Source organism: Sabethes cyaneus, chromosome 1 (genome assembly GCF_943734655.1).
Source record: "Sabethes cyaneus chromosome 1, idSabCyanKW18_F2, whole genome shotgun sequence".
NCBI classification, from domain to species: Eukaryota; Metazoa; Arthropoda; class Insecta; order Diptera; family Culicidae; genus Sabethes; species Sabethes cyaneus.
The window spans coordinates 158,309,717-158,325,805 of record NC_071353.1 but is presented as its reverse complement, the minus strand read 5'-3'; the positions used below and the strand labels follow the sequence as shown (position 1 = coordinate 158,325,805).

The 16,089-nt window shown below is 45.7% G+C and overlaps 1 protein-coding gene across 1 annotated transcript; it reads left to right on the top strand.

The window, feature by feature from the left end:
* Positions 1–12,511: 12,511 nt before the first annotated feature.
* LOC128732353 (uncharacterized) lies at positions 12,512–13,324 on the top strand. The gene is made up of 2 exons (XM_053825600.1): positions 12,512–12,944; positions 13,161–13,324. The coding sequence occupies exons 1-2, from the start codon at positions 12,512–12,514 to the stop codon at positions 13,322–13,324; spliced, it is 597 nt and encodes a 198-aa protein (XP_053681575.1).
* Positions 13,325–16,089: the final 2,765 nt, after the last annotated feature.

The window sequence follows — 16,089 nt, the reverse complement described above, 5'->3', positions numbered from 1 at the left end:
CACCATAGAATAAATTCTTGTCACCGAAAACACCCACATGCCAAATTTGGTTCTATTTGATTGATTAGTTCTCGAGTTATGAGGAAATTTGTATTTCATTTGTATAGGAGCCCCCCTCCTAAAGTGGGGAGAGGTTCTTATTCATCATAGAAAAAATTCTTGCCTCCAAAAACACCTACATGCCAAATTTGGTTCCATTTGCTGGATTAGCTCTCGAGTTATAAGGAAATTTGTATTTCGTTTGTATAGGAGCCCCCCCCCCACTTAAAGTGGGGAGGGGTCCCAATTCATCATAGAAAAAAAATTTTTCTCCAAAAACACACACATGCCAAATTTGGTTCCATTTGCTTGATTAGTTCTCGAGTTATGAGGAAATTGGTATTTCATTTGTACAGGAGCCCCCCCTCTTAAAGTGAGGAGGGGTCCTAATTCAACATAGAAAATTTTCTTGCCCTCGAAAACTTTCACATGCCAAATTTGGTTCCATTTGCTTGATTAGTTCTCGAGTTATGAGGAAATTTGTATGGAAACCCCCCCTCTTAAAGGGGAGAGGAGTTATAATTCCCCTTATAAAGAGGGGAGGGGTCTCAAATTACCCTAGAATAAATTCTTGTCACCGAAAACACCCACATGCCAAATTTTGTTCTATTTGCTTGATTAGTTCTCGAGTTATGCAGAAATTTGTGTTTCATTTGTATGGGAGCCCCCCCTCTTAGTAGGGGGAGGGGTCTCTAACCATCACTAAAACCTTTCCTGGCCCCAAAAACCTCTACATGCAAATTTTCACGCCGATTGGTTCAGTAGTTTTTGATTCTATAAGGAACACAGGACAGACAGACAGACAGACAGACAGACAGAAATCCTTCTTTATAGGTATAGATTTTCCGCTTTCCCTTTTTCTTTTCTTTATTGTTTTTCGTTTGTCGTTTTTCGTTTTCTTGTTTTCGTTCCACGTTTTTCGTGTCTTGATGGTCGGTTGCTGTTTCTCTGGTTTCACTGATCGTTTTTCGTTTTTTGCTTTTCGTTTTTTGCTGCTGTCTTTGTTTTTCGCATATAGTTTTTTCTCTATCTTTATTTTTTTGCTTCACGTTTTTCGTTTTCCCTTCCCCGTATATTCCGTACATTATTATTCAGTATTATCACAGACAAACAGACATAACTCTTGGAAGAAAAATCAACAAAAATTATCGTACCTCACATTTAGCCTGAACACCAGCACCATCTATGATCGACATTCCCAAATATCAAATAGCAACATGGGTATCCCCCGAAGTAGCAAGCATTTTTTTATGGGGAATTCCCCTACTTTCGTTAAAAAGCGCCACTTTGACCAAAACGGAGACATTCCCAAATAAGAACAAATTTGAAATGACGGTTTAATCGGTACGAAGAATGGAAAACGAGTGTTATGTCTGTTTGTCTGTGGTATTATTTTGGAAAGGCAGGAGGTGTCTGAAAAATTTCGATAGACTACAAATATATCGGATTGTGCAGTGACGTTCTTTCGATTGGTACCCGAATATTTTACTCACTAAACTACTGCCGCCCATTATATTAGGTAGTCTAATACCTAATTTTGTTTTATTATGCCAATTCCGTCATTCCTCCTATTCTGTATTATATTATTCCGTATTTGATGTATATCCGTATATTGTTTTACAGTTTGTTAGATTTAGAATCAACCAAATCCATGCTAGACGACTACGAGCTATAAATTATATCAGTCATGCACATTCGATCATAATCACTAACTGATAAATACTCTCACAAAACACAAGAGAGCAGATCAGTAGGATATAATGATAAGATGAGGTTCCAATAGAGTAATAGCGAAGACCCCATTATTAACAAGACTGGTCTCTCTGTTATTTTTTCATATGAACGCCAAGCGTCAGCATCAGCGACGCTTCTATTTGCAAAGCTGGTAAATTTTTCGTGAGTGTTAGCAAACTCCCTAAAATTCTGTATTGGTGTTTGTTCGACTATGTTGACATGGCGGTATATATATTAGCATTCACTCACACAGACGCATCTAGGGACTACCTTGACCGGCAGAGCGAGCTACCATCAGTGTCTTCCGAATATTGGCAGAGCTGCCAGTCTTCTTGTTATGGGGTCTTCGGCAACAGCTTCTGGATAGCCAATAGGATAACACGTCCCCTTTTTTATGCTCGTTCGGTAAATATACTAGAAATGGAATGAACGTCGGTTTTTGAAGTAGGACCAATTCTTTGATTTCTATATTGGGGTGCACTTTAGAAAAACGAAAAGGGAACATGTAACGAAAAGTGGTTATAGTTTGCACGCTTATAACTCGGTCATCCCTCAATAGATTCTAGAGATATTGGTATCAATCGATTGGAAATTTTTCGTAGAATTCATTACAATACAGTAGATTATATGTTTCCGTCACAAACTTTTAAATAATTGAAAAATGTTAGCCATTGTCTTACTAAAAATCCACACTCTGTGATTGGTCGGAATAAGTAGTGCTGATTTGCCGTAGCGATAATGATGTTTCCATTCCACAAGCAGTATGGTTGTATACAACCGTACTTTACACTAATTCCAGTTTTTACACTTGCATTTAATGGTTCTCGTTTCATTTTTCCTTTATTTTTATAAAAAAGTGACAGGTCGAAGATTCTTTACGACGTTCAGGCTTATACCAATTTGATATATCAAGCTAAGTCGCATTGAACGTGCATTTGTAGTTCTACATCCCTCGTTCGTGCCACTGGGCACATACCTTTATACTTTTTATTAATACAATCTACGTGGAAATTATATTCATTGGTGATACACTCCCGCGGCAAATTTCGGACTAAGATCAGTTCAATCGGTACTGGTATTCTTCTACACACGTTGCTACGAGTGCGCAGCGAAAGAGCTGAAAAACGGCAAAGCAACTGGAAAGGACGGCATTCCCGCCGAACTTTTAAAAGTCAGCAACGAACGGTTGTATTGTGCTATCCATCAGGTTACATTAAAGGTATGTATTGAGGAGCAACTACCTACGGACTAGTTGGAAAGTCTCATATGACCTATTTACAAAAAGGGCCATCGACTCGGATTCAGCAATTATCCAGGCATTACTCTCCTCAATTCTGCATACAAAATTCTCTCCCGCATCCTGTTTCTCAGACTCAGGCCGTTGCAGGAAAGGGACGAGAGGGACGCTCCACGACAGACCATATGTTCAACTTGCGACAGATCCCCGATAAATTCCGGGAATTCAACTTGCAGACCCACCATTTGTTTACAGACTTCAAGGCAGCGTACGCTTCAGTTAAATGAAATGAACTGTGGCAGATTATGCTTGAACATGGTTTTCCAACAAAACTGATTAGGCTGATATGTGTTCAATCCCTTTTAATTTGTTTGTGCTGTCCACTTTTTTGCTCAGACAGCCACATTTTTGTTTTACTTTTTTTAAGATTTTTGTTCAATCATGTTTTTAACTTATCATTGTTGTGTGATATAATATTTTATTAGTTTAGTATTGCCTAAATTATAAATCTTTCCAACTATAACGATCTTTTCAACCCACTGTGCGTTGGCAGCAGAGTACGTAAATGTGATTCTGCTGCCCTCGGCTGCTTCGATGAGTTACTGAGTTTAGGTATTGAGTGGCACGGTTGGGCCAGGCAAGAAGAATGGTGACAATGGAAACGGCGGGGGAGGGGGAGGAAGGTCTGCCCGGTAAAGTGTATTCACGGTCCTTTACGCATATCTGGTGGTGGTGTTTTGGCAAAGTAACTGAGTGGGTGGTGGCTAGGATTGCATTGCAGGCAGGCAGGCAGGCAGCCATTGGCATTGGGGTTTGGAACGAGAAAGGAACGGAAACACGGTGAGCGAGCGAGTGAATGAACGCGGCAAGCGGAATGAGTGTTGGCAAAATTTACGTCGAGGAGTTCGAGTTCGGTCGGTTGGTTGGTTGGTTGGTTGGTCTCCACTGTTTGTTGTTTTGTGCGAAGCAAAACTGGCAGAAGAAGAAAGAGCAGCAACAGCAGCAGCAGCAGCAGGAGCAGAAGGACCTGCCGAAGCGTGCATAGGAGCACGAAAAAAAGCTCTCAGACAAAATTTATCGATCGCGCCGTCATAAGTACGACGGCCGCTTCGGCATGTTATTCTTGCTTTTTCGTTTCATCGAGGCAAAGAAGCATAAAACATACATATAAATGTGCGCGCGTGAGAGCAGGAGCTGGACCGAGATAGGTTTCGGCGGACCGGGCCAGAAAACAGGGTTTGGGTTTGCCATCGAGCAAGGACCAACCCGAAACAACAACGGCGGCGGCGGTGGCGGCGGCGGCGGTGACGACGACGGTGAGGATGACGCAGGCTGCTGGCATAGCGGCGCACAACAACCGGGGCCATACATAATGTGGAAGCGTTCAAAACCCTACTTGACCTACCTTACGCGGCTGCGGCGTCGTCGTCGTCGGATGATGATGATGATGATAATAATAATAATATGTATCGCTATTTGCGGGGAGAGACAGGGAGGGTGTACAAACAAGATTCCACCATGGGAAAGCGGAAATTAGGTACGGAGGGAAATGAGCTTGAGAAGGATGATGTTTGAAAGTTTTCTTGCGGGCAATTTTCGGGCCTTTGAACTTGACTGGGCCAAATTTTCCTGGCACCAGTTTTTCCTTCAAAACTATTGCCAGCAGCTGCTGCAGCAGCAGCAGCATCAAGTGGTGTCAACCTGCTACTAACTGATAGTGGTGTAAAAAAAACAGTGATTTATGATTCCAGTGTCCCTGGCAGCGCACTTACTGTCACGTACAATTTTCGGTATCTGCTTTTCTGGTATCAATCAAAATGAAAACTGGCAGAATGCCCGGAAGGAGGAGAAGCGACGGCAGAGTAGCATCCGCGTGATGCATCTTCTTCATCCATTATGCTGTTGCTGCCGGTATCGCAGAATCAGCATCAATTTGGAGTGTCGTTTTGGCTCCGGCCAAAATGGGTTTCGCAATTGTGACGGTTCCCTTGGAAAACCTTCGCTGGTAAGTAGATGAAAATGGACAGGATTATGAACGGAACGTGGGAACCAATTGACACTAATTTGTCTTCCGACGAGGAGGTGTGCTTGATTGAAGCCGTTCGTTTGTTTGAAAAGGTTAATTACCTTTATCAATCAATCCTCCTAGCAATTAGTGTTGATTTTTCTTCACATTTCTCCTAATTTGAAGGTGTATAATAGTAAGCATAATAAAACATAAATTTTCGATTACCTGTCTGCTGTTCAGGGCCAGGCTCGCTCGCTTGCTCGCTCCTTCATGCGTCATAATCTGCCGTTCGCAGACGATTTGCTCCTAATGCATCAAAAACAAGCAAAGCTTTTAATCACGCTCCCGGTGTGGTGCAAGCAATTTGCTCTGGTTCGCAGGAGAAGTAAAAAAAACCGTCGGTATGCATTTTCCCGTTCGCATCGGTGCGTCGATTCTCGCCTCGAGTTTCGAGGCGGATTCCTTCGACGTCTTCACCCGATTTATTTTACCGGAGGAAAGTAATACTTAGAGGGAGTCTCTGCATCCCGAACCAACGACGACGTCAAGAGCGTCGGAGGGAAAGTCAAACGTAAGTGCCTTCCGTGGTGGTGCCCACTTACATATCGCCTCGAAATTATTGCCCTTTCCATCGAGCGTCGAGCGTCGTCGTCGTCGTGTCGGTTCGTTGTCTATATAATTAAAATCCACGCGCCTCATTAACACCTTTGCTAAACGATCGAGGAGTTCGAGTTGGCCAGAACGAACGTGGGAGCGGGCGGGCGGGCGCGCGCGCACTTTCCAGGTGGGCAATCGGATATCGTATCCCTTCACCTCCTCGTCGCGTCGGGCACCGACGCCGACGGTGCTGATAAAAAAAAACGCATCGCGAGAAAAATAAAACACAAACACAGAAATTGCAGCGCACTCCGAAGTGCGCTCCGAGAGCAGGCCGCGCGTTCCGTTCTGCCGCGGGCACCATTCATCATCATTAATTGTTAATTACAGATTTATGACGGGTAAAACATAGGATTTATGCAAATTGAAGCATATGTTCGTACATCCCTGCATTATCGGCCACAACGAGACCGGCGAGCGAGGAGGCGCGTGCCTGCGGCCAAGTGCGTGTGTGGGACGAGGCTTGCTGTAGAAATAAAAAAAAACAGAAACACGCCGTCTCTGTTCGACATCATAATGCCTAAATAACATGACCATCGCATATCAAGAGCCCGGTTGTTGGTTGAGGATTAATTAAAACAGGCGAATCAATTTGTTTTCCGGCTTGGCTCGGCCGGTGTCAGCTGGGGCGGATAGGAAAAACAGTACGATTGCCAGTTTCCACGACGATCGCGACGACGTCGGCTGGGAAAGTGTGACGATAATTACAGCAAAAGGCAACAGGTGTTACAGTGCGTTAAATTACACTGTGCAGGGAACACTTTTATAACGGCATCCTACACGGTTGCTATGAAACTTGTAATTGTCTGTTTCATTTTTCTGTCTTTCTAAGATTGTGTGTAATGAAACTGTCACTAACCAAATGCTGAAGATGCATCGTTTTTGGATTACTTTGAGAATAGTTGGTTACCTCAAATTCTTAACGAATCAAATGTCTGATCAGTAAAACATTATTGGGGTCGACTAACTGTAAACTGTTAAACTGTAAATTATGTATTTAAATATATTATAGAATTTATTTTATTTTCATTTCGAATTTGGTTTGCAGGGACGGTAAAATTAATTTTAAATCGTTATTACCAATTGGTAAGAAATAGCATTTTTAAAATACAAAATAAAATGTTCTACCAGATTAACAAAAACTAAACTAAAAGAAATAAAACATACCCAAATCTGTTGGACCGGCTCGTACCATTTGCGATCTTTCTCCAAATTCATCGCAAGGTTATAAAAAACGGTGCCACTATAATAGGGCAGGAATGGAAATATTGGTAGGGACTTCTTGAAAGCACTTTTTCTTCAGTTACCACCAGAACCACCATCTTGAGCTTGACCTTGATGAGATAGCAATTGGAGCGCTATTTTCCGCAACAGCATTCTTTAAAATATTTTCACAATATTATAACGCGAAATAAATTTTCTTTCCGCTAAAACAAAGCACTATGCAGCCAACACGAGCAGCGAACACAAGAAATACGAATCAGACGGACATTTTGAAATCACTTTCATTTCTGCGCTTATCGAAACCATCATCTTTTCGATCATGATGAGAAAGCAATCACCGCTTAGAAACTACACCACTTGCCGTAGGTAACGAAACGCACTTTAAACTATTTGCCAAATTTCTTAAAACATTGAGTGAAATGATACTTTTAATTTTTTCCGATTAAAACTCGGTACTGCGCAGCCGGAACCGACGCGGTGAACGGACGAGACACAGCAGAGCAACCCGCCGCGGCCCTGGTTGGCCACTACGACGCGACGATCCGACCGAACCCGAAGCCAAACCAGTACCAACTGAACTTAGAGATGGGAGATCGTTAGTTTTGAAGTACATAATCATTTTTGGCGTTCGGGTCACGTCCGCCACGCCATCCACGCTGATTATGCGTGGGGCGACGGCCGTCGGTTAACGGTACTTTCCGCGTTCATCAGCTTTCATCGATCATCTTCGGGCTTTATAGCTTTATAGAAGCTTCAGCGCAGTGCGAAGTTTTTTTTTGTTGAATAGCCAACACGATTGGATGAATGAGCGAATGAATTCTAGATTCAGTAGTAGTGACGCTTATTGCGAATATAATGAGAATGATACCGTAAAGGCACCTACTGTCGGATTGAATTGGTTTGAACACTTTAAAGTTGTAATCACAGCGATAAGTGATACTTCTTGATAGTTGATTAAAATGTGGAAATTATAATTGGACCAATAACGCAGGCCTAAAAACCAAGTGCATGGGACATTTGAGGAGAATTTTATGTATTCGGAGGTGCTGAATTCAGATCTGATTTAGATCTACTCAAAAAGATTTTGAATTTTTGAAAAAAAGTATCGTCTCTCCCCTGCATGTTCTAACTGGTAAAAAATTGATACCTTTGAAATTTAAATGATTACTTTTGATGTAAAATCTATACTTATAGAATGTTTCGCAAGATATTTCGATTACCGTAGGACTACGTCTTACCGCAAGGTGACAAAAACTTACTGACATTTACTTAGCTCTTGCCCGGCTTTTGGAACATAAAATGGCTGTGAAAAAATCATTGGCCATTGATATTTGGTCAATTTCAAACGCTTTTATATTCAATTTCTGCACATCAAAAAAAAAGTTCTTGATTTTGGCAACACACACACACACACACACACACATACACACACACACACACACACACACACACACACACACACACACACACACACACACACACACACACACACACACACACACACACACACACACACACACACACACACACACACACACACACACACACACACACACACACACACACACACACACACACACACACACACACACACACACACACACACACACACACACACACACATAGGGGTAGAAGAATGGGACCCTTCATCCCCCGCTTCGGCGCTAAACGGTATAGCCATCCACGTTCTTGATGAGGACGATACACAAACATCACCACGGACCCCGAATCCAAGATGTGACGCGACCCGTGTCGAGGGATGCATGGTGAGGGGGGTCAAAATCAAAATTACCTCACGGCGAACGGAGCCTGGCGGACACCGGGGCGCATCCGACCAGTTCGAAGCCCTTACTGCGTTACGGCAGGGCACTGGAGCAGCGGACTACATATTTCCCTAGCTACTCGTGGGATCCAAAATGAGTTTTCAAGAATTAAATACAAAATCAAATACAGGAGAAGATAGCGATTGCGTGATGGATACGCAGATCAGCGATGCCAACGTGTTCGATAGGAAGGAGAAGCTGTGTAGATCGCCGAAATTGAAGGAGGTAGTCGCACAAATGTTTAGCGGTAACACACAGCAGCAGATAACCCCAAAAGGGCAAGGCTCGATGCTAAACTTCACTACGCCCACCCCGAAGTCAAAGGAGGACAACCAACAGACGAACAAGCTGCGAGCTGCCAAAGAAAAGCTCCTGAAGCTGATTGAGTTCATGAAGGAGAGCTGATTGAGTTCATGAAGGACATCCATGGTGAGATCAAGAAGCAAGCGGCACGGACCTTAACGGCGGTGATAGAGGCAGAAATGGAGCAGGAGGCCTTGATTAAGAGGGTTGTAATCGCCGAGGAGGCCCTGGGAGAGAAGGAAGTGGTGCATGCGGCCTTAATAAGGAGGGCTGTAATTGCGGAGGAGGCCCTGGCAGCGACGACCCTGGATCAGGTGGTGTCGAGAGCCCCGCACACAAAAAGCGGGATCGGGAATCGCCAGGAGATAAGGTAAGCTCAAAAAAGCGGAAGGATGAGCTGAACGGCGACCACGAAGAGCAAAATGAAAACAGAGCGGAGGAGCAGTGCGGCACGGAGCAGGGTGAGGCTAGCGGCTGGCGAACCATTCCTAAGCAGAAGGAGGAGAGTGAGAACAAGAAAACGATGAAAGAAGATCGGCAGAAGCAGTTGCAGAGGGAAATGCCGGTAGAACGCGAAGAAGCGGAAAAAAGGCGAAGAATAGGGCGAGACCCCAACCTCGCCGGATCCGGAGCAGAGGCGATGCTCTGATTGTTGGAGTGAAGGGCGAGAAGACGACGTATGCCGATCTCCTCAAGAGAATGAGGGACAACCCGAAGCTGAAAAAGTTAGGGGAAAAGGTCGTGAAAACCCGGAGAACCCAGAGCGGCGAGTTGCTCTTCGAGCTCAAGAGAGACCCGGAGGTGAAGAGCGCGGCTTTCAAGGCGCTAGTCGAGACAGCGCTCGGTAGCGAGGCTCCAGTAAAAGCTTTGTCTCAGGAGACGATCGTTGAAGCGAAAAACCTGGACGAGGTCACAACAGAGAGTGAGGTGAAAGCCGTGCCAACAAGAGCGGAATACCTGGGCGACGTTCCAATGTCTATTCGGCTGCGGAAGGCATACGGCAGTACGCAGACGGCGTCGATTGGTCTATCTATCGCGGCGGCAAACCGGCTTCTGAAGGTGGACAGAGTCAAAATTCGATGGGCGGTGGTTAGCTTTAGAGCCATCCCACGTGAACCCAAAGAAATGGCGAGATGCTTTAAATGCATGGACTTTGGTCACCAGGCGAGGAATTGTCCGGGACCTGACAGATCGAAATTGTGTCGGAAATGCGGCAATGAGGGGCACGTTGCGAAGGACTGCAATAAGCAACCGAGGTGTATGTTTTGCAAGGAAGACAACGACCACGTGACGGGAGGCTTTAAAGGTCCGGTGTACCAGAAGGCAAAGGCAGCCCTACAATAATGGAGGTGATTCAAATCAACCTCAATCACTGCGATACTGCACAGCAACTGTTGTGGCAGTCGACAACAGAAACGAAGTGCGACGTTGCAATCATAGCGGAGTCGTATCGAATTTCCTCCGATAACGGTAACTGGATAGCAGACAGAGCAGGAATGGCCGCGATATTGGTGACGGGCAGATATCCCATCCAGGAGGTGGTTACAAACCGATACGAGGGTTTCGTGGTCGCCAAAATTAACGGAGTCTTCGTGTGCAGCTGCTATGCTCCCCCAAGGTGGACGCTGGAACAGTTCTGCCGCATGCTGGACGTACTAACTGGTGAGCTCATTGGACGGAGACCGATCGTTATAGGAGGTGACTTCAACGCCTGGGCAACCGAATGGGGAAGTAGATGTACGAACGCCAGAGGAGCCAGCCTACTTGAAGCACTGGCAACGCTCGAAGTAGAGCTGAACAACGTTGGAACCACCAGCACTTTCCGCAGAGATGGCCGAGAATCGATCATCGACGTCACCTTCTGCAGCCCGTCGCTGAGAACCGACATTAACTGGAGAGTGTGCGAAGAGTTCACGTACAGTGATCACCAAGCTATACGGTACACTATTGGCCAACGGAACCCCGTGGCAGCACAAACAGGAAGAATTCGAGAGCGGCAGTGGAAAATGGAGGCATTCGACAAGGACCTCTTTGTTGAGGCACTACGACCACACAGCGAAGCCCAGAATGGTGATGCTGACGAGCTGACCGAGGCGCTAACCAGAGCATGCGACACAACCATGCCGAGGAAGGTGGAGCCTAGAAACCGACGGCGTCCGGTCTACTGGTGGAACGAGTCACTCAATGCATTACGAGCTAACTGCAACAGAGCTAGAAGGTGCTTCCAGAGAGCAAGAAGTACCGAGACTTGAGAGGAAAGAAGAAGTGACCTCCGCGATGCCAAGGCCGCACTGAAATACGCGATTAAGCAGAGCAAAACAAACGCCTTTAAGGAGCTTTGTAGAGCAGTTGATTCCAACCCCTGGGGCGATGCATACCGAATAGTGATGGCAAGGATCAGGGGCCCAGCAATGCCAGCCGAAGGATGCCCAGATAAGCTAAAAATAATAGTTAAAGGACTCTTCCCAGAACACGAGCCAACGTCCTGGCCCCCTACCCCTTACCGGGTGCTAGAGGATGAGAACGCTGACGAGAGAAGAGTCTCCAATGACGAACTTGTTTCAATCGCGAAAGACCTGCAGATGAAGAAGGCGCCGGGCCCGGATGAGATCCCCAATGCAGCTCTTAAGAAGGCAATCCATGCATTTCCAGACATGTTCCGCACGGTGATGCAAAACTGCCTAAACGAGGGACACTTTCCAAACAAGTGGAAAATCCATAAGTTGGTACTGTTGCCAAAACCAGGAAAACCGCCGGGGGTCCAGCATTATATCGACCAATCTGCCTGCTAGACACACTGGGAAAGCTGCTAGAAAGGATTATCCTGAGCAGGCTATCCATATACACGAAGGGCGAGTACGGACTGACACAAAGGCAGTTTGGGTTCCGGAAGGGAAGGTCCACACTAGATGCGATCCGGACTGTCGTCGAGACAGCACAGAAGGCATCCAAGCAGAAACGTAGAGGAAACCGCTAGTGCGCAGTGGTCACTATCGATGTTAAGAATGCATTCAACAGCGCCAGCTGGGAAGCCATCGCAGCAGCGCTCATAGAATGAGAGTCCCCAACTATCTGTGTCGCGTTCTGAAGAGCTACTTCACGAATCGGGTGCTAGTATACCGGACGAACCTCGGAAAGGAAACGACCGTGATCACGGCGGGCGTTCCACAAGGGTCTCGGTCCATCTCTCTGGAACAGTATGTACGACGGCGTGCTAACCCTAGAGCTACCAACGGGAGTGGAAATCGTCGGCTTCGCGGACGACATCGTGATGACGGTTACATGCGAATCGCTAGAGGAGTGGAGGCGTTGGCGACTGAGTCAATCTGCAGAGTGGAGAGTTGGATTCAGAACGCGAAACTGCAAATAGCGCAGTATAAAACGGAGATACTACTGGTGAGTAATCGGAGAGCAGTCCAACACGTGGGCCTTACCATCGGAGAACATACCATAACCTCAAAACGTGAAGTGAAGCACCTGGGTGTGATGATCGACAATCGGCTAAAATTCAACGGTCACGTTGACTACGCATGCGAAAAGGCAGCGAAAGCCATCAGTACACTATTTAGGATTATGCAGAGTAACTTTGGACCAAGCAGCAGCAAGAGGCGCCTCTTAGCCAGTGTATCATCGTCGATACTGCGGTATGGCGGACCAGCCTGGATTACAGCGCTCCAAACCCAGCACAACAGAGCGAAGCTGAGAAGTACGGCCCGACTAATGGCCATTCGAGTTGTGAGCGCGGACAGGACTATCTCATCAGAAGCTGCGTGCGTAATCGCTGGGATGATTCCCATCGACATCACCCTGATGGAGGACTACGAGTGCTATAGGCAAAAGGAGGTCAGAGGAATCAGAAAGCTGATGAGAGCAGAATCATTGGCTAAGTGGCAACAGGAGTGGAATACGGCACAGAAAGGTAGTTGGACCCACAGGCTCATATCGACTCTCTCGGTTTGGGTGAATAGGAAGCACGGGGAGGTAAACTTTTACCTAACGCAATTCCTGTCTGGTCATGGTTGCTTCAGGCAATACCTTTACCAGTTCGGGCACGCCAGGTCACCCTTATGCCCGGAATGTGGGAACGTGGAAGAAACAGCAGAGCACGTGGTTTTTGACTGCCCCAGATTTGCAGCATGGAGGGATGATCTGCCTTCCGGTCTTAACGTCGAAAATATGATGGAGGAAATGTGTCGCAACGAGAGCATCTGGAATGCTGTCAATAGCGCAATCGCATGCATCATGTCTGATCTGCAGCGTAAGTGGAGAGCGAAGCAGCGAGCTAGCATCGTCAGTTAAGTTACTTTGGATGAAAGGTGGCCTAGGGAACAAACCTCTCTGAGCCGCATATGACGCCCCAAAGTAACGCGATTCGTTACTTGTTGTTACTGGTCTTGTTGAAATAGGCATAGCAAAGAAACCCTGCGAGGGTGGCTGTGACGGAGTGCGCGTCATGTTGGAGGGCACTTTCTAATCGGTACACGTCTCGTCAGGTCAAGAAATCCCGCGAGGGTGGCTGTGACGGGGTGCACGTTATGACTGTCGGCACCTTCTAATCGGTACACGTCTCGATGGGTACTGCAAGCTAGCTGCGCAAATGACCAGCAACGTTAGCCTGCGTTGGTAACTGCAAAGTGCATGAGCACGGCATGCCCTCGATATGCCTGAAGGAGTAACGCTAGAAAGCGTGATAATTGGAAAAGCGCAAGAGCACAGCCTCCCCCTGATGTAATACTTCACTGTGGTACCGGGGGGATCCAGGCAGAGGGCAAGGATGAGGTTTTGGTGAGCGAGAGTCCCACACAACTTCCGGGTTGGCTCCGGATAAGAACATTAGTTTTCCGAAACCTTGTAAAAAAACACACACACGCACATGGCAAAGATAACGTCCAACGACGCCCAACTCTCCTGGTTTTGGTAGGAGCACCAACTTCTGTGTCTTCCGTGGATCTGGAAAGCTGCCTTCCTCTAGACATTTTTGTAAAACCGATCTAAACATGTCTGGAAATGCCTGCGGTGCCGCTTTTAGCGCTACATTGGGGATTCCGTCTGGGCCAGACGCTTTCCTAATTTCATACTTTTCGCGGCAGCTACGAGTTCCTCGTTGGAGACTCGTCTTTCATCGGCGTCAACCTCCTCCAAGTTCCTTAACGGGACATGAACAATCAAAAATTTTGAAAATATCATTATTTTTTTATTTCAGATTTTGATTCCGCAGTCTTTTCCGCTTATTTTGATACTAAATTTGTAATGATCCGACCATGGGAAGTGGTCGAAAAACGATCATACACATAACCATTTCAGTGCGGCGTGGAACAACTTCAGCGGAATAAAACGCCGCTCCTGGAAAACCACGATTTTCAAACTTTATGTACCTTTTTCTCAGAAACTACACAACGTATTGGAACAAACTTTTTTTTATTTTGTTGGTAGTAGCTTGGCAAAGACTTTTCTAACTTTTGAGTTTCGTAAACAAAACACAGCTTGAGAAAAACGAAAAAGAAGAAAAATAGATGCCTGAAAAAATAAAATTTTGTCTTCTTTTTCTTTCTTTTCTTCTGTTCCAATACGTTGTGTAGTTTCTGAGAAAAAGGTACATAAAGTTAGAAATTTGTGGTTTTCAAAATTTTTAGTCGTTCATGTCCCCTTAAAGCAGTTGGATATGCTTTGCTTTATTGCCCGTTTCAGTGTGTGTGTGTGTGTGTGTGTGTGTGTGTGTGTGTGTGTGTGTGTGTGTGTGTGTGTGTGTGTGTGTGTGTGTGTGTGTGTGTGTGTGTGTGTGTGTGTGTGTGTGTGTGTGTGTGTGTGTGTGTGTGTGTGTGTGTGTGTGTGTGTGTGTGTGTGTGTGTGTGTGTGTGTGTGTGTGTGTGTGTGTGTGTGTGTGTGTGTGTGTGTGTGTGTGTGTGTGTGTGTGTGTGTGTGTGTGTGTGTGTGTGTGTGTGTGTGTGTGTGTGTGTGTGTGTGTGTGTGTGTGTGTGTGTGTGTGTGTGTGTGTGTGTGTGTGTGTGTGTGTGTGTGTGTGTGTGTGTGTGTGTGTGTGTGTGTGTGTGTGTGTGTGTGTGTGTGTGTGTGTGTGTGTGTGTGTGTGTGTGTGTGTGTGTGTGTGTGTGTGTGTGTGTGTGTGTGTGTGTGTGTGTGTGTGTGTGTGTGTGTGTGTGTGTGTGTGTGTGTGTATCTAAGTTACCAAAATCGAGAGCTTTTTTTTATGTGAATATCAATGGGCAATGATTTTTTCACAATCATTTTATGTTCCAAAAGCCGGGCAAGAGGTAACTAAATGTCAGTAAGTTTTTGTCACCGTGCGGTAAGACATAGTCCTACGGCAATCGAAATATCTTGCGAAACATTCTATAAGTATAGATTTTATATCAAAAGTAAAGTAAAAGTAACTTTAAAATATTCAAACCAATTCAGTCCGACAGTAGGTGCCTTTACGGTATCATTCTCATTATATTCTCGTGCGTCCCTTCTCTAGAATTCATTCCGTTATTCATCCAATCGTGCTAGCTATTCAACAAAAAAAACTATGCACTGCGCTGAAGCTTCTATAAAGCTATAAAGCCCGAAGATGATCGATGGAAGCTGATGAACGCGGAAAGTACCGTTAACCGACGGCCTTCGCCCCACGCACAATCAGCGTGGATGGCGTGGCGGACGTGACCCGAACGCCTAAAAAGTGATTATGTACAAATGTATATACTTCAAAACTAACGATCTCCCACTCTCAGTTCAGTTGGTACTGGTTTGGCTTCGGGTTCGGTCGGATCGTCGCGTCGTAGTGGCCAACCAGGGCCGCGGCGGATTGTTCTGCTGTGTCTCGTCCGTTCACCGCGGCGGTTCCGGTTGTGCAGTACCGAATTTTAATCGGGAAAAATTAAAATTATCATTTCACTCAATGTTTTAGGAAATTTGGCAAATAGTTTAAAGTGCGTTTCGTTACCTACGGCAAGTGGTGTAGTTTCTAAGCGGTGATTGCTTTCTCATCATGATCGAAAAGATGATGGTTTCGATAAGCGCAGAAAAGAAAGTGATTTCAAAATGTCCGCCTTCATTCTTATTCAGTG

Excerpts from the sequence above, each read along its gene's own strand:
- LOC128732353 (XM_053825600.1), top strand. The coding sequence starts at position 12,512 with ATGATCGACAATCGGCTAAAATTCAACGGTCACGTTGACTACGCATGC. Across the intron at positions 12,945-13,160 it reads GTGGAATACGGCACAGAAAG|CATGGAGGGATGATCTGCCT; the intron begins GTAGTTGGACCC and ends CCAGATTTGCAG.